Source organism: Ambystoma mexicanum, chromosome 2q (assembly GCF_040938575.1).
Source record: "Ambystoma mexicanum isolate Mex_15411 chromosome 2q, UKY_AmexF1_1, whole genome shotgun sequence".
Lineage (NCBI taxonomy): Eukaryota > Metazoa > Chordata > Amphibia > Caudata > Ambystomatidae > Ambystoma > Ambystoma mexicanum.
Genome location: NC_090924.1, coordinates 115,639,531 through 115,658,289, shown reverse-complemented (window position 1 = coordinate 115,658,289; position 18,759 = coordinate 115,639,531). Strand labels below are relative to the sequence as shown.

At 44.8% G+C, this 18,759-nt stretch overlaps 1 protein-coding gene across 12 annotated transcripts in view; it reads right to left on the bottom strand.

Moving 5' to 3' along the window:
• Nucleotides 1-18,759, bottom strand: part of MAPK8IP3 (mitogen-activated protein kinase 8 interacting protein 3) — an 892,115-nt gene that overhangs the window by 143,132 nt on the left and 730,224 nt on the right. For all 12 annotated transcript variants that reach the window (XM_069646979.1, XM_069646985.1, XM_069646981.1 and 9 more), the window contains one exon: nt 17,990-18,175. In XM_069646979.1, coding sequence (XP_069503080.1) covers nt 17,990-18,175 — 186 coding nt within the window. The remainder of the gene's footprint in view (nt 1-17,989; nt 18,176-18,759) is intronic.

The window sequence follows — 18,759 nt, the reverse complement described above, 5'->3', positions numbered from 1 at the left end:
AACAATTAATTCTGTGATATCTGTCACTTGCACCACCTTGCTTTCACTCCATTCACAAGTCCTCATAACTTGTGCTTTTGCTCTGTGTGGCATTCAAATCTTCTAACAATGTATTTTTAATTTGTTCAGTATTCAAAGGCACCTGTTTTAGCATTCAAAAGGTGTTCATAACAACTTTCAGTTTGTTCAGTATTCTAAAAGCGTTTGCTTCAAGTTCCCGCAGCGCCCTTGTATGAGTGATTCCCTGTTTTCACTAACTGGTTTCACACGGCAGCTCCCGTTGGCTTCTTTCCTCTCTTCGTTCTGCTTTCTGGCTTCCATCACCTCTGCTCTTCCCTCGCGGAGGCCATAGAGAGCACTGCTCGCTCTCTTGAGGTCCTGAGGCGAGTGGAGTGCTTCAGCACTCCTGCTGCTTGCACCCAACACGGAGGGCTTGCAGGGTTTCCAGACCCTCTTGCAACCAGCCTCGGTCTCCCGCATGACATGGCTCTCGGCACCAATTTCTCCTGCTCCTCTCTCTCTAGTCTGCTTTGCCACCAGCCTGCTTCCTCTAGCGGGCTATCCTGCTGCTTCTCTCTTGTGCAGTGCAACCAGAATTTTTATATCCATTGGGATTGTTAAATGACCACAGGTGTGGGTCATTCAGGCAAATGCCTGACACTGGTAAAACTCTAGCTGGACATGCCTGACTGTTCCATCTGAAATCCTCCATAGCCCTCTTCCTCGTCTTAGTACCAGAGTGTGTTTGTGGAGGTTTGAATTAAAGGAAGTGTGCATAACTCTGTGTTGTCTCCTCCTCGTGTTAGTACTTGACTGATGTGTATCTGCATTAATAATATAAGACCGGTATGAGTTTATCCCACCCAAATGAGGATGTATCCTCCTAATACGTCTCGTCCTCGTCCCAGTGTTAAGGTAGCCTTTTTGGGGGATATTATGGTGAGAAGAAAAGGGAAAGGGCTGAGGGATAGAAGGTTCATGCTGGAAAGGGAATGGGGGATACCATAGCTCACCTAAGGATGTCCTCGCCCCAATCCCCAAGTTTGCTCCACCCATGTGATCCTCCCTCGTATATCCACCCCCAGGTTCGGGAGCAATAGCCTTTCCCTGGCCACCTGAGAGGAGGATCCAGGACGGGAAAAGAAGTGCAGACGCCCTCAGGTTCATCACAACTAGAGTCACAATATTCTTCTGTATCGCTTTATAGAAGCCAAGTATCAACAGTGTCCCAGGTAATGCATGTATAACCATGTGCAGTGTCACATGTATGAGGTGGTTTAGGCAAGTCTCGTTTTTAATGTGCCTTGTATTTTATAATACTGCAGCAACAACCGAGCAGCATGCATCCCTGGTTGGAACAATTTATCTAAGCTGGGGAAACCGTTGTTAACCAACATATCCCCAAGCTTTTCATCTAGCCAGTGTGCCCAATTCTGTATAATCCAGCACTACTAGAAAATGCTACATCAGGTGAGTTCTGTATTATTCAGAGAGGGAGTAAATAATGTGTTGTCATCTATAATGTCACCAATCTTCTTCCAAGCCCACTGTGTCATCTGGGGTTCTACACACCATGCTATCAAGGGTGTATACGTGCTTCTCAGCATCTGTATGCACAGATGTGTACATACCATGGAACCAACAGAATACAAAACATGCCAGTGACACTAAATAATACAGGTTTACATCTGGTGCAGTAAACCCACCTTGAGTGTAGTTTTCAGGTTATAGGATCCAGCTTAATCTAGGGGATCCAGTGCCTCAGAACAAACCTGACAATATGCTCTTGGCTTCACTGAAGAATACCCAGGTTAAGGATGGGCATTGCCCTGAATAGGCAAAGGAATGTAGGCAATACAACCATCTTGATGAAGGCTGCTGCTTGTCCTGCTGTCGTAAGTGCATATTTTTCAACTTAGCCATTTTATCACAAAAACAAGTAAGTGTGGGCGAATAGTGCCACTTAAAGAGCTCACTGTTGGTGTTAGCAATTCAAATGCCAAAATATTTTACACTGTCTGGAAACCAATAAAACCCTTTTTGAATCAAGAATCTCCTTGCTTTATCAGTCAATGGAACATTCCAACTTGCCCTAGTTGATATTAAGGTCAGCATACTGTTGGAAAGGCAATATCTCTTCAAGTAGTGGCTGAAGGTTATGCACCAGGTCACTAACATATAACACCATATCAGCATACATTGACATGCATGATCCCTCTGTACATGTGTGTCTCACCAGATTCATTAGTGGCTTTATTGCAAGCACAAACAGCAACTGTAAGAGAAGGCACCCTTGATCTTTGCCCCTCTCTAATTTAATATAGCCATATATATGAGAATTGGTCAACATCTTTGCCCGGTGGGCACAAAATAGCAATTGTACCTAGTTTATTAGCTCCTTGCCAAAACCAAACTGAACTTGTCCAGTACTACAAAAAGGATGGTCACTCACGTGAATCAAACACTTTTTCTGTGTCTAGGAAGTCAATGATTATGTTGCTGTCTGGCATCACCATAGCCATAGTGGCAAGCAGTCTGTGTAGATTCACTTGAGTTGGCTGACCAGGCATAAATCCAATCAATTGTAATGTCAAGACTGGACTATGCAGACTCCCTCTACCTCGGAGTCCAAGCATACCACCTGACTAAACTACAAAGAGCACAAAATGCTGCAGCCAAACTACTACTAGTACTTGGCCCAAGAGATCACACCTCCCCAGCTCTCAAAACTCTCCACTGGCTCCCGGTTGGACGAAGGGTGACCTTCAAAACCTTATGCATCTCACACCGAGCAATTCACAAAACTGGACCTCAATAACTTCAGGACAAGCTAAAAGCCTACCATCCATTGCACACTCTAAGATCAAACTCTGCCGCCTCCTAATGATACCAAACACCAACTCAGTCAAGTTAGGTGGATCATCATTTTTAGCCTTGGCCCCCACTCTGTAGATCTCACTTCCACCCCACATCCGACTGACCGAAGACCTCATGTCTTTCCGCAAATTACTGAAAACGTGGCTCTTCCCTTAAAATCGACTCTTTGCACAAACAGAAACCAAGGTTGTTGAATCAAAAATAACAATCCAGCATAGAGACCGATCGAACAAACAGAAAACTAAATTGGCCAATGTAATTAAAACGGATGAAGTGGATGAAACGGATGAAGTGGTTGGATCGAATGAAGTGGATGAAACGGATGAAGTGGACGAAACCCATGAAGTGAATGAAACAGGTGAAACGAATGAAGTGGATGAAACGGATGAAATGGATGGAACGGATGAAGTGGATGGAATGGATGAAGTGGATGATCGGATGAAGTGGATGGAACTGATGAAGTAGATGAACGGATGAAGTGGATGGAACGGATGAAGCGGATGGAATGGATGAAGTGGATAGAACGAATGAAGTGGATGGAATGGATGAAATATAAAGAATGGATGAAGTAGACGAAACGAAAAGTAGATCGAATGCGTAGAAAGGATGAAACGGATGGCTAAAGTGGATAAAAGAATGAAATGGATGGAAAAGGTGAACAAATTGAGCGTATGGAGTAGATGGAACAAAAGGAGTGGACAAAATAAATGCAATGGACGGACAGAGCAGACGGAACAGATTGAGTGAATGGAACAGATAGAGTGAATAAAACGGATTGGACAGATGGAACAGAGAGCTTGTTGCACTAAGTCTACTTGTCGGAACGAACGGACGGAATGGATGGAACAGACGGAGCGGATGGAGCAAATGAAACAGATTGAACGGAGTGGACGTACTGGTTGGAATGAATGTGATGGATGATATAGATAGAAAAAAAGGAATAGATGGGACGAATGGAAGCTGGAACCGATGGAGCATATGGGAACGTAAGAAATGGATGAAGTGGATAGAACGGATGAAGTGGATAGAATGGATGAAATGGATGGAACGGATCCAGTGGATGGAATGGATGCATTAAAGAAAAACGGACAGAATAGATGAAACATGTAGAGTGGACGGAACAGATGAAACGGATGGAGTGGATGGAGTGGATGGAAAGGATGCAGAGGATGGAACGGATGGAGTGGATGAGCGGATGCAGTGGATGCAAAGGCTGGAACGTAGGAGCTAGTTGGAACAGATGGAGTGGATGGAACGGAATGAGTGGATGGAACGGATGTGACGAACGAGTAGATTAAACGAATGAAAAGGATGAGTAGTTTTAACGAATGAAACAGATGGAATGAATCGAGTGGATGGAACGGATGCAGTGGATGAAACGGACACTGTAGACTGAACTGATGGAGTGGATGAAACACATGGAACGGATGGAATGGATGGAACAGGTAGAGTGGACGGAACAGGTAGAGTGGATGAAACGGATGGAGTGGATGAAACGGATGGAGTGCATGGAACAGATGGGAATGCATGGAACAGATGGGAATGCATGGAACAGATGGGAGTGCATGGAACAGATGGGAGTGCATGGAACAGATGGGAGTGCATGGAACACATGGAGTGGACGGAACACATGGAGTGGACGGAACAGATGGACTGGATGGAACGGATGGACTGGATGGAACAGATGGACTGGATGGAACAGATGGAGTGGATGGAACAGATGGAGTGGACGGAATATTTGATTTGGGAGTGGATGAACAGATAGAGTGGACGGAACAGATGCAGTGGACGGAACAGATGCAGTGGACGGAACAGATGGAGTGGACGGAACAGATGGAGTGGACGGAACCGATGGAGTGGACGGAACCGATGGAGTAGACGGAACAGATGGAACAGTTGGAGTGGATGGAACGGATACAGCAGATGGAACGAATAGAGTGGATGGAGTCGATGGAACAGATGTAGTTGATGGAACAGATGGTGTGGATGGAACAGATGGTGTGGATGGAACAGATGGTGTGGAAGGAACATATGGTGTGAATAGAGTGGATGGAACAGATCGAATGGATGGAACAGATCGAATGGATGGAACAGAGGAAGTTGATGGAACAGATGGAGCTGATGGAACAGAAGGAGTGGATGGAAAAGATGAACGGATGAACACATGGAATGGATTGAAAAGATGAACAGATGGAGTGGATGGAACAAATGGAGTGGATGGAACAGGTGGAGTGGATGGAACAGGTGGAGTGGACAGAGTGGATGGAACAAATGGAGTGGATGGAACAGATGGTGTCAATAGAGTAGATGGAACAAATGGAGTGGATGGAACAGGTGGAGTGGATGGAACAGGTGGAGTGGACAGAGTGGATGGAACAAATGGAGTGGATGGAACAGATGGCGTCAATAGAGTGGATGGAACAGATCGAATGGATGGAACAGATCGAATGGATGGAACAGATGGAGTGGATTGAACAGAGGAAGTTGATGGAACAGATGGAGCTGATGGAACAGATGGAGTGGATGGAAAAGATGAACGGATGAACAGAGGAACGGATGAACACATGGAATGGATTGAATAGATGGAATGGATGAACAGATGGAGTGGATGGAACAAATGGAGTGGATGGAAAAGGTGGAGTGGACAGAGTAGATGGAACAGATTGAGTGGATAGAACTGACTGAATGGGTGGAACACACGCAGCTGATCGAATGAATAGGAAGGATGAAACAGAATGAACACATTAAATGGATGGGAAGGATGAAATTAGTCTACGGAATGGATGGAGTAAGCTATGTGGACAATGGGTTGAGTGGATGGAATGATGGAAGGATTAATTACATTAAATGGATAAAAAATGGATGAACAGACGAAGTAGAACGAACAGACAGAGTCAATAAAACGGATAGAATAGATGGTACAGATGGAATGCTCGAACCTAAACGCATTACTGATAACCAGATGGATGTAACAGACGAAATCGATGAACCGACGAAGTGGAATGAATGGACAAAGTAAGTAAAACGGATGGAATAGATGGTACAGATGGAGTGCTCAATCTCAAGCACCTAACTGATAACCACCATATTACACTACTAAGCTTACTCTCTCCTATACACCAACATGCAACTAGAACACAGCGATACTATGACACATTCGGTATAGCTGTTCTCATACTAACACCTGCCACATACTCCTCATCATGGTAATTAAACATCAGCTGAGCACACCGCTAGTTTAAGAGTCTCCTCAGGCCTAACACAGCCACAAATCAGTCTGTGCGTCATCCCTCCAGAATGAACACATATACCTGACCTCCCAACCTCTACACCTACCACTCAGAAGCAGCTATCATGCAAGTGCCACACCGGTGGCACACATTTCCGGTGCACACACGCACCTTATGAATCTTTCTCTCTCTAATGACTTGAACTACGGTTCTCGAGGGCGTTCAACCTACCAGCGCTTTGAGATCATACCAATGATACATAAGGTGCTATATAAATGCCAAGTAACATAACATGACATAAACCTTAACTGATCAGTGTGTATTAAAGCCAGGATAAATGACAGAATACGGTTCCTACTGTTTTTGCTAATATTTTATTGTCTATGATTATCAGAGATAGAAGTATGTACGAGCCACACTCATTACCCGGTTTCCCTGGCTTTAACCAGACAATTATTAGAGCTTTGTTAAGAGATGGCGGCAAAGGCCCCAAAGCGTTTCACTCATATTATACCCTAAGAAGGACAGGCGCTAAAATCTGGTACAGGTGATTTACAAAAGCCATATTGCAAATAGACTTCTGCATATAGGTTAACTCGAATAGAGCCTCCAGCGATGCCTAAGCCTCTTGTGATAATTGTGGATAGCACAGTGATCCTGTGAATGTATTCAGCTCTATTTATAGTTGGTTGCTCTAGTGCTATATAACGATCGGTAGTACCTTATAAAGATTTCATTTATTGGTGTTTGGTCTCTTTCTCTTACTTCTCTTACTACATACCCTGTTCACCACCCACGCAAGGGACCTACCAGGCCATCCCGGTCTACATATCTAAATGCTGCAATCTCTCTATCCAAATATTTAATTGAATCTCTGCAGTGTTATTATAGCTCTTCAATGTATCTGCAATAGTCACCCAAAGACCTTGCTCACGTGGTGCATCATATCTGACCTGCAATGTATGTAATTCTGTCTCTAGTGTAGTTAGAATATTCTGTAAATCCTGCAGTATGCCAGACTTCCTACCAATACACCCCCTCCAATATATTTATGAATGCTTCAAAGAGTTTTGCCATCATTGATCTTAAAGAATTATGTGACACATCGCGATTAAAAACAAAGAGTCTGGACCTTGTCACAGATTGCTCTGTGTGCGTAACTGAACCCTTCAGCACTCTGACACTCTCCTAAATCTAAGCCTTACTTCTCAGTCACACTTCCTGAACCAAGTTAGGCTGGACATTAGTGTCTTTCCCTGTTCACCAGAATAGGGGCCCCTCAGAATCTGTCCACAGAGCGGATTCCGAAAACCCATTTTAACATCGGTCAATAGCAAGGAGAAAATAAAAACAATATAAAAATTAGAACCTTCAGTGGTCAACACAGGGAAGCCAAGGGGTAGCTTATCCCCCAGTCCACGAGGACCTCAACTATAGCATTGTTCTTGGCAGGTAATTTTTATTTCTAACGAACCAGCTTTTATATTTTACTGCTATATCTGTCCCGAACAAATGCATCATATTCAAACATCCCAGTTCATGCTTAACTACGTCTCAATGTAATGCCAACAATTAATAGAACGTTTAAATGTGTGCATGATGGTCATCTTCCACTGACGAGGGTCTGCAAACAGGAGATTTAGGGCTGGTCAGCGTTTCCACGAACTTAAGTCCTGCTACGGGGTCCATATGAACTTATAATTAGCTGCTGTCACACTCTTGGGCACCCCTGGACTGAAATCAAGAAAAACTTGTGGTATCTAGTTTTAATGTCGTAACTCTTCAGTCTTTCTTTCTGCTCTCAGGATCTCACCACGCTCACAGTAGTTGCGTAGCTTTAGAATTATTGGCCTAGGCGGAGTTGCAGGTGACGGTGACTGGCCCAAGGATCTATATGTCCGATCATTAATAAAAAACATAGCTGATGCTGCATATGGCAAAGGCATACTTCCCTGTTTTCCCACAGTCCTGTCACCGAATTTGGTGACGGGACATTTTTAGGCTGTTGTGGGGTCTTCGAGAAGGGGAAAATGGCCTTGGATGGGGCCTGGACACCCAAAAAAAGGCAGCAAAAACATGTGGCGAAATGTCCCATGTGGGAAAAAGCCATAGGTCCTATGGCAAGGTTTTGGGTATTCGTTTTCCCAAGAAGGTCTCAATATTGCCAAAATAAGCTCCTGCGTAGATTAGATGGGCACAATGTTCCTTCTAAATCCTCAGATTTATCTTGAAATACTGTTATACCATGCTCCTATGTCTCAACTCTCTTGTGCATTTTGTTAATGTTGTCTTCCGTAGTTCCCCCTCGCAGTCCTACTTCCTGAGTGCACCCATTTAGTTTACTCAACCTTTCTGAATGCCTTCCACTAAAACGGCAACATTGTCCAGCTTTGAGGCTAGTTCCACATGGCTCGACAACAGTTCAGCCATGTGTTAGGAAAGATTTCATTTTGCAACTTTCTCTCCATCGTTTCCTATGGAACCCCATTCTTTTTGCTCTGTTTTTGATCCTGACATGACTTTTTGCTCACATGTTATAGGGAAACTGGTCAGTCCTGCAGACTATCAGTAGTGGAAAACTATATTTCCCTTTTGAATTCTTGCATTTGTATATTGCACACTGTATTTTACAATGCACTGCAATGGGGTTACCATTATCCTATCCCAATCTTGTTAGGATTTTCGTTTACTTTTATATGTGCCTGGATACCATATTTCTTTTTGTGCATATTCATGTTTACCACGTATGGCTACTAAATGTGGATAGTGCTCTAAAGTGGCTGTGCCATGAGCTTTTTGCTTGTTCTTTGGCCATATGGTAGTTTGGCCTCATTCCTGTCCTGTCAGTTCTGAAAAGTCCTTACATGGTCATGCACTGGCTTGGGAAAGCTGCAGCTTCTGGGGGCTAGATGGCCTTTGTGTGTGTGGCACAGGAAGGGGGCTGGAACTGTCTAGTTCAATCCACATCCTTGGTGCCAGAAAGTCAGCTTCGGGGGCAGTGGTGAAACCAGTAGTTGTCCCATATGGGACAACTACTAGCTGTTTGAATGGTGCAGATCCTTACCATTGGTGGGCTTGGAATTTGTTCCAGCTCAGATTTTGGATAAGAGGAGGACCTCTGCAACTATTCTTGAGATCTAAGATGGAGCCAAGAATCCCTTGAAGAAGAGCATCTCGCTGAAAATCCAAAGACGACTCCTCAAGTGGCCCAGCATCCCTGCTCCTCTTCCTGATCTCTGAAGACCCTGAACAGTGCTTCAGCCTTTGGTCTAGTGGGAACAAATAGTCTGGATGCCTTCTCAAGGATCCAGCCCTTCAGAGCCTTCAGAAGTGTCCGTGGATTGCCCAGCTCTGTTGTGCGCTACCCCACTAGAACCGTTACCATTCCGAGTTGAAGACCGTAAACTTTGGTAGTTGCTAGCGTGTGCTAAAAGCTGCCTTTTTTGACGAATTTCAGCTTCCCACCTTCAAAGGAACCAGTCCTGGAGCAGCTACTGTGACAGCCACTAGAAGGACGCCCGTCGTTAACTGTAAACAGTGATCATTGCTGGAAATCATGTTCCTCCATCTTGTGAAGTATCCTAACGAGGCCTACATCATTGGACTCTGTGTTTCTTCATCGAAAGGGGTTGCATCTTGCATCTCAGTTCAACTGGAAGATCTGCGAACCTGGAACTCCTGGCCACCTCCCACTGTAGCAAATAGTGGAACGTCGAGTCCCCAGACATCCCAGTAGATCCACAAAGACATCTGGGAAGATCAGAGTCTGGGGGGGTAAGTAAGCCTCCATGCTCCTGTCCCCATGCCCTCTAGGGTAACACTGGGAACAAGTTCCTTTATTTCCCATCTCCTTTCCACTCACCTTTGGTTGTCGAACCTGGGTCGGGCATCCTGCTCCTGGGTTAGCCTTGGGTCTGGAAGAAAGGAGAACACGTACCTTTCCTTTTGGAAAATTGTTGTATAACTTTGAATTAGTTTGAAAACTAATCACCACCACAAGCGCACCGAATCCTTCCTACAGAGAACTCATACTGATGAGAAACATTGCGTTAGCTCCTGTGACTTTTGGGCACAAGGCCCCATTAATCTTAGGGTTTGGACTTCTCAAGTAAGGATATTGTTGTGGTGACTGGTTCCCATCAGTTACTGCATCTAACTTACTAACCCCCATTGCTTGAATAAGGTATCTGATGTTTATTAAGTGAACCTGATGGTGATTGTATATATTTGTATTATGGAGTGTTGTGTGATAGTAATACCTGCTAGTTACCTTTTTCAGTTTATTCTAAAGGCCTTAAATAAAAAACTGTATTTTTATAAGTGACTGTCTAAATAGAATTAGTGTGTGCCGTACTGTGTGGACTCATTGAGGGCCCCTATCCCCAATCTCACTCTCCTGAGTATACGCCTGGGCTGCTCTCCATTGCTGCCTTCATTGGGATAACCTCTCAGAGTTCCCCTTTCACTGTAACGAGGGTGGCCTCCTAAAATCTGTCCACCAGGCCAGATTCTAGAAATTTATCTTAATACCATGGTTTCTACCAAGGTAAAGATATTGTCACAGCTGGTTGTCATCTCTTGTGTGACAGTCACCACATCACCTTCACCAGTCCTCTCTGCCAATTTTTTGAAATGCAAACTGATTCAGGTCCATCTTTTTCATTGTTGACTTTTTATTTCTATTATACTTGGACATGCTTAAGAAGAACCGAGTATGTCATTAATAATGAAAAACACAAAGGGGAAATATAAATCCTGAACAGGTAGCAAGCAAACAATGAGCTACAGAGTTAAATCCCTGTGTATTTGGATCACCAGCTGTTAGGAAAGATTTTCTTTTTGCTGCTTTCCCGCTATAGACATCAATCGGACCCCCCAACATTTTGCTGTTGTTTTGACCCGGACCTGACTTTTGGAGTTAAGTAAACCCTTTTTGGTTGATTTACCTTGCTAAATTCATCTGTTTACTTCCAGGGTAGGGCGATTCTGTCCTCCATTACGAAATTCCCTGTTGGTTTTACACTGCAAACATCACATTACAGTGTTTACAAACCTCCACTTTTAGTAACTTTATGGTTACTTGCATTCAATGTCCAGGAGAGGCTGGTAGCAGTGGATACTTTTTACCATGTTGTTCTACATTCTTGCGTGCATTTTTGCATTTTACTGTTGCCTTTTAAAGGACCACATTCTCTAAAATGGCTGTGCAATGAGAGTTTGCTGTATCATTTGGTCATCTTTTCTTTTGGCCTTCTTCCTGCCCTCTCGGGGCCATATTTGCCTTATATACTAATACCTTTCCTGGGCAAAGTGGTGTTTGTGGCCAGATGTGGTTGCTAGGACTGTCTGCATCCCACAAGAGGAGCATCCCACAGAAAACACAGACCTCGTTGTTATAGCCATATAGCTTTGTCTTTTTCAACCATCTCGGCAAAGCAGCTGCTTCTTTTCTGATCTCCAGAAGGCCTCCATCAGTGCTTCGACCCTTGGACTCGTGGGAACAACCAGTATCGACCCCTGCTCGAGGATCCTGCCCTTGGATGCCTTCGGAAGTGTCCCAAATCATCCAGTGCACTGAACAGCTTCCTCCTGGGCTACTTTGCTCATCAGTCACCGCCCAGAGTACATCCTTGGGACTCCACATGCCATCGACTTGTGGAAAAAGTGACCTCCTCTTGCAGTTGCAGCTCTTGAGCATAAGGAGGGACCGCACAAGGACTAGCCTCTTTGTTTTCACCATGAGGGTCAACATCCGCCATTTGATCTGGAGGCCATCACTGTTTTCCACCTTCATCATATCCTGGGGGGCATCTGAGGTCGTCAATATTGTGGTGGTCCTTTCTTCATCATGCCAGGGCCGTACAGCTGTCCAGTGCCAGGAAATGTCTTTCCATAACAAGCAATGACCAACTAGCCAGACCCAAATGCAGATAGCAAAAATGATCTCTGCACTAATGACGCCTCCAATAGAACCAAGACAAAAAGTAAGCAGGCCCAGTGAATTAAGGAGCCTTTGATGGGGTCACTGAGCAAATTGGAGTAAAGGGGGTGCATCAATGTACCTTTTTCTACCCCTCCACCTGACAGCGATAGGTGGAATTCTAGTCAAGAAACTTCCCCTAAGGTGGTGGGATTGGCAGAGGACATCATAGGAACCTTACTTCTGCTGTTCTTCATTTTTACAACATTTCCAATCTGCTTATTGGCTTTGCCACACTTGTTCAGGCTGCTTTAAAGACTCCTAACCTCCTGCAAAGGGTTTACTTTGGGCTTGTGACTTGTAGGGCACTAGGCCCCCATCTCTTCTAGCTAAAGATAGAACTTTAAAGTGTAGGGCTTGTAAGGGTGCGGAGGTATCAGACCTACACAAAGATGGTATTGTGGTTGCTATAGACTTTCATTTAACAGAAAAGCATAGAAACCTGCCACTCCCTAACACTAAGAGGGGGTTCCCTCCCTCAACTAAAAGTCTAAGCAACGGTCAGGATGTCCAAAAACATAAATGTCCACCGTTGTGTCAAATCCGAGGTCTCTGCCCCGAACGCAAAAAAAAAAAAAAATAACTAATAATAAAGTCTTCTGATCAATACAAAAAGATGATGATCTACTTCTGGGCTGTTGGGTTTCTTCAAAGTTCATGGATAGTTAGTTGCCAGGCAGGAATTTTCCCTTCCCCTGTTTTCTTCATATATTGCAGTCAAGAAGAGATACTGTATTTGTCTAGCTTCAAAATCTTCCAGTTATGTGTCACATGAATAATTACGTCTTGGAATATGGTAAACATCTTTAGCCAAGAAGTGTTATTGGGCTTCTCTGGCTTTGCCGTTTTCCACATATATTTCACTTGTATTTCTATACCCTTCAGGTTGCTGTAGATGTCTTATGGGCCTAGTCTGCTGTCACTGGGCCTAGTAAGATTGTTGTTTTTGTTCTCCCCTGTTCCCCTCCCTTTGCTTGGTCGCGCTCTGAAATACTTGTGTACGAGCACAATATAAATAAAATATTTCATTTCATTAGCAGGGAAGAGGTATTTTACTTCTCTGGCTTTGCTGTTCTCCACAGTTCCTTTCCCATGAGCTACTACTTTTCAGAACGATGTAGATGTCTTAGCAAGAAGAGGTATTGTGGTTCTCTATCCTTGCCGTTCTCCACAGATGTTTCACTTGAATGACTAATGTTTCACTTGAACTACTACTCCAATTATGGGTGTGTGTCCCAGATTCTAACTGGTTTCCTGCTAGATTCTGTCCGCCTGGTATACTTGCCTGCGAGATGCTACGACAATGAAAATCCTCTTGGGTGTCTTGTTTACCTCGGGTTGGCGGTCCCAGACTCACACCTGTCTCTCTCTGGTCTCTGTCCACCTGGTATATTAGTCTGCCAGGTACTGTAACTAAGAAGATCTCCTTGGAGGCTTTGTTTGGATTTGTGGGTGCGGGCCCCAGACTCACACCTATTTCCCCTCCAACTCTGTACACCTAGTATACTAGACTGCAAGGTAGTGGAACTATGAAGATCTCGTTGGAGGCCTTTAAGCTGACATGAGTTCCCTGCGGCTGTCTTCTGCTGCTGCAAGGGACAATGACAGCTCTGCAGCGGTTCCCTGCTTCAGGGCTGCGTGTCTCGGCTTCTACACACGCTCCAGGCTTCCCGTTCGGCTGTTTGCCCAGGTGTCTGCTTCTCTATGCCGTTGGACCACTGCAGACATGTTAGGTACGCCTTTGCATTTGGGTTTATCTGCATCCCGGTTCCTCCACTGCTGGGATTTGAATGCCCCGCTTGCTCCTGGGAGGGTCTCTCTCTCTACAAAGTCCTTATTCACTTTTTATGTTCCATTCAGATTTGCTTGACACAAGTTGACTAGTGCGTTTATACTGGTTCTGGAGAGTATTTCACATTACTATTCACTTCTTCCTCGTCCCAGTATTACAGTCATCCCTGTACTCAATGTACTTCCTCGTCTCAGTGTTTCTCATGGAAGCGCCGATGTCTATTCTGCAGATATACTTGGGAGTGTGTGGGGTTATTGTGTCCTGCACAGGCTAACAGGGTGAGGGAGGTTGGGGTGTAGTGGGCTCATACCGCGTTCTCCATGACTTGCCCTCCCATGTGATCCACAACTAGGGGGACTATTGGACTGTACCCGTGCTGCCCTGGCCCCATGGGAAGGGGTCCCCCCTATGGGAGAATGGACGACATTCTAGGATTCGTCACAGGCTTTATAATTATATGGCTTTTTTGTGTTTTGTACTTCTTTATCTTACCTATATATTTTACCAAATTGGTTTAATACGTATCTGTCTTTTTCTTCAATTACTATGCTACACTACAGTGTTCTGTTTCCGATCTTACTGTGTTTAAAAGTAAAGTGTTGGTGGTTCTGTAGCCAGAGCACCCCAAAAATGAAAGTATATATCTGTGCTTTTTAATTCACAAGAATTGTTTGATGCCTAAATAAATAATTGCATTTTCATACAGTCCACCTAACTTAAGGTGACTAAGAGTGCTTTGTGTGTGCTTAACTGAACCCTTCACCACTCTGAAACTCTCCTAAAGCTAAGCCTTACTGCCCAGTCACACTACCTTGATAGAGTTTGTCAAGACATTAGAGTCTGTCCCTGTTCCCCAGAATAGGGTGGCCCAGAATCTGTCAAAAGAGCTGATTCTAAAAATCCATCTTAACACCAGCCTAATATTATATCAGAACATTGGTTGAAGAAGATGGTAAACCACCACCCAACATTGCGCACACAGAGCTTGATCTGAATCCAGGTGACTATGAGCAGCTCACACATCCAGGCTCACCTGGAATATGTCAGCATGCTCAAGATCATGTGCACACACCTCCTGTCAGGCCATATATGCGATCTTCTTCACTTATGCCGGTTGAGTCACCTCCTGATATGTGTTGCAGAGTTCACATTTCACTGCAAGTGCAGATTGCGACACTGATGCCCTCCCTTGCCGATGAGGCACGCCGGGTCCCAGCTCTCATGACTACAGCGCAGTGGCAGCCATCTTAGCGCTGCTCTCCTAGGCCTCTCTTCTGATCAGGATGACTGTGTGCCTGGACTGCACAGCAAGCAATCAGTACAACAGAAGGTCCAGCATGTTCTCTCCATTCAGCACTGTCTTAATTTCATTAGACTATTTGGTAATTCCAAAGGATTTATGCTGAAATTGCCAGGACAAGGAGGAAGCTCCTCCCTAGGTGCCCTCATAAAGTAGCATGCATAACACGACCGGCCAATCCAAAGTCATTTATGACACTTCTTTTGCTAACTCAGTTTTTCCCTTTGACTTTATGGAAGTCCATCAGCTGCAAGTCAAATATGGTGTGCTGCTGTTAGCAGCCCATATAATGATCGCAAATTGTGTTTAAATGTCTCAAGGCATTGTAACATATGCTCAGTGACAACATCTGGAGGAAGGCCAGAGCTAAGAGAGTAGGGTAATTCTTCAGGAAAAACACAGGATTACTTTAGGTCACCAACCAGAGAGGTTTAGGTCTCTTAGGAGGCACAACACACAGAGTTGTTCCCCTAAGGACACCTTGGATAAGGACTTACTAGGGAAAAAAGTTGCCTGCCATACTCGCATGGCAAACAGTGCTCACAAAACAGAATTAAACGCTCTCCGACATGCACTTCATTTTTATTTGTGAACACTATTTACCATGCGAGCATGGTAAGCAGTGTCCACAACAAAAAATAAACACTGACCAACATGCAAGCATGTCAGACAGCATGTATTTGTAATTCTAAACATCGCCTGCCAAGCAAGAATAGCAGGCAATATTTACAATGGATCCTTATGGGGTCCGCCTGCTTTCTGCTGGTGCATAAATGAAGCAGACCCCATTGGGATTTTCAGCATTTGCGTTGGCATGAGCATCCATGCCGGTGCAAAAGCTGCAGCAGTTGTATGGCGGGTTGGAAGCAAGGTGGTGGGAACGCAAGTTGCGTTCCGCTTCTCCCCTCCGCCATATGAATGAATGAAAAGGAGCTGTGGCATCAATAGAAGGCATAAAAGCCTTACGCAAGGCTTTTGCGTCTTGCATTGACCTTACGGCTCAATGTAAAATTAGCTCCTAAGAGCTCACAATGTAGGTAAACAACATTGAACAATGAACAAAGCTGTTATGGACATTCAACACACACAACTGAGAGGTGACCATACACCGTGGCATTAGACTTTGTGTACACGTTTAAAAATTGTGAACAAATGCATGTTCCTTAATAAGAATAATAATTAAACATTATGGGAGATTCTCGCAAAAGAGCGAGCAAGCAAATGGGGAAGGAGTGGGGATGTAGAAGAGCAGATCTCACAGGCACGTTGCCTTAATTCCGGGTATCCTCTAATCGAGAGCCATATATTACCATTCTGTTCCCTGGCTTGTAGAGGTCTCAGCAATTACCTGTCCTTCACTTTGCTGCTCAAGTAAACCTCCAGGAGAGCCCAGAGGGCGTTAAACCTTCTTGGCTCCATTGAATGCTTCACCAGAGCTCTCTGCAACCTATCAGTGGGGGGAACAGAGTTCCACCATCTTGCAAATATTACTTTACAGTCATCTATCCAATTTCTAGTGATAATTCTTAAGGCAACAGCAAAAAATAAATCAACAAGTCTTCGACACCTTGAAAAACAATGATAAAAATCTGAAATTATGTTTTCCTCGTGCAAGGGCTGAGCAACAACCAGATACGATATTTATGCTCTATTAAACATTTAACCAGAACATTTTAATTTCTAAACAAGAACATAGTCTCTGTTTGTATAGGCCTAGCTACTCCGAACAGTGCCATTTGGTTATTCATTTTACCTTAAATAATTTTAGTAGATATTTTACTCAGTGTTGTTTTTGGATGGGGCACTGTGGGATTGACATTTGAGAGGCCTATACTTTGCCACAGTAGTTTGGATGTGACGTGAATGGACTGGGCAAAGCTGTAAGGGGACTATCCTTGCACCACTACCCACCTTGTGCACCACCCCGATGAGGGAGAAGTAGACCTCAGTCTGCCTTTACACACAACGTAAAAGAAAAACTAAAGTGACAGGTAGCCCCACCCCGATGCTTGTGATGTGCACCATTTAGCTGGATGGAGGAGGTTGGATAGCAGAAATAAACCAGGAAGAATGGCAGTAGAGCACGGGTAAACAGCCTTACCACAGATCAACGTTAAAAATACAACTACAAAAAGCTTGAATGACAACATTGGGAAGCCCACTTGTTTGCATTTTGTAATTCGAGCTTTTCGGATTTAGGTTGTTTGTCCCCCGCTGGGCATCTAATGTATGCGTCCAACACCCCTACAACCCTGGCAGCCCATAATACTGAACTAGGGGGGCGGGGACACCCCCACAACCCCTAGTCCCCTTGTTCAGTATTATGGGATTCGATCGTTTGTAGCAGGCTGAATGCACACTAATTCTGCATTCAGTCTTTTTTCCCCATTAATAATCCCCTTACAACACATGCTGCATTCTACTCCGAAACCTTGGGGCCCCTTCACTCAGCACCAGCTCCGGAACCTGAAGATCATGGATGGGAGCCTGAGGGTGGCCAAAGCACCAGCTATGTAGGGTACAGGAAGGGAAAAGCAAATAAACTAGGGACAAGAGTGTTCAACACATGGTACACAGGAGCCGGAAGGACAAGTGCACAGGGTTAATCGGTACGCACCTGTGCCAAAGCATAGATGCAAAGACATTACGGGAATGTCAATAATGGACGATTTTATTCAAAGGACTGGGCAACTATTAACTCATGACTAAGGTGTGAGCTTCTGTCTGTACATGTCTGATTGGGTAACAATCATTAAAATTACTCTTGGTGTGCAAATATTCTGTGAAGCATAGTGATGAATAGGACTCACCCTGCCCCTTGTCCAGTATAGGAGTGTCGCCGCGAGAGGAGCAGTTGCTGCGGGGCACGTTGCATCTCGTGGCACATCCCACCAACGTGATCCCAGCCAGGACGCCATCAGTGTCTGTTGAGTCTTCTGGATTGATGTCACCTTCCAGGAAGATCTCTCCTGGTGGATAGTCACTGTCACTGGCCGCTGAGTGGAATGTAAAATAAGACAATAAAACACAGATATTTGACATGCGTAAAACTTTTATGAACAATGCTTCTGACAGCATATAGATTCCATGAGGACTTTTTGTTTGAGGCCCGAGACTCTGAACTAAGAGTCTATGGGCCTCATTACAAGTCAGTCGGTCTGGAAACAACGGTGGCGGTAAATCCGCCGCCACCGTTGTTTCCGGACCAGCTGATTCCGTGTCCTGCAGGCGGGAGGTGTCACTCCCGTCAGGTCTGACCTGGCGGGAGTAACACCACCCGCCTGCAGGCAGACATGGAAACACCGGCTCTGTCATAGATGGAACCGGTGTTTCCATGGTCCCCATCCCCATGGAATCCTATGGGATTCCATGGGGATGGGGATTTACAGAATTCCGCTTCCAGAATTACCAGGTCACCGGGGTTGTAATGCCCCAGTGATTCCGGCAATCACAGAGGCGGAATGGTATTACTGGTCCGGCGGCAGCCTGCTGGTTTTTCTGGCACGGCTACCGCCGGACTCATAATGAGGCCCTATATCTTTGAACCCAAGGAGGGGTTAGATTGTACAGTGTTGAGGGC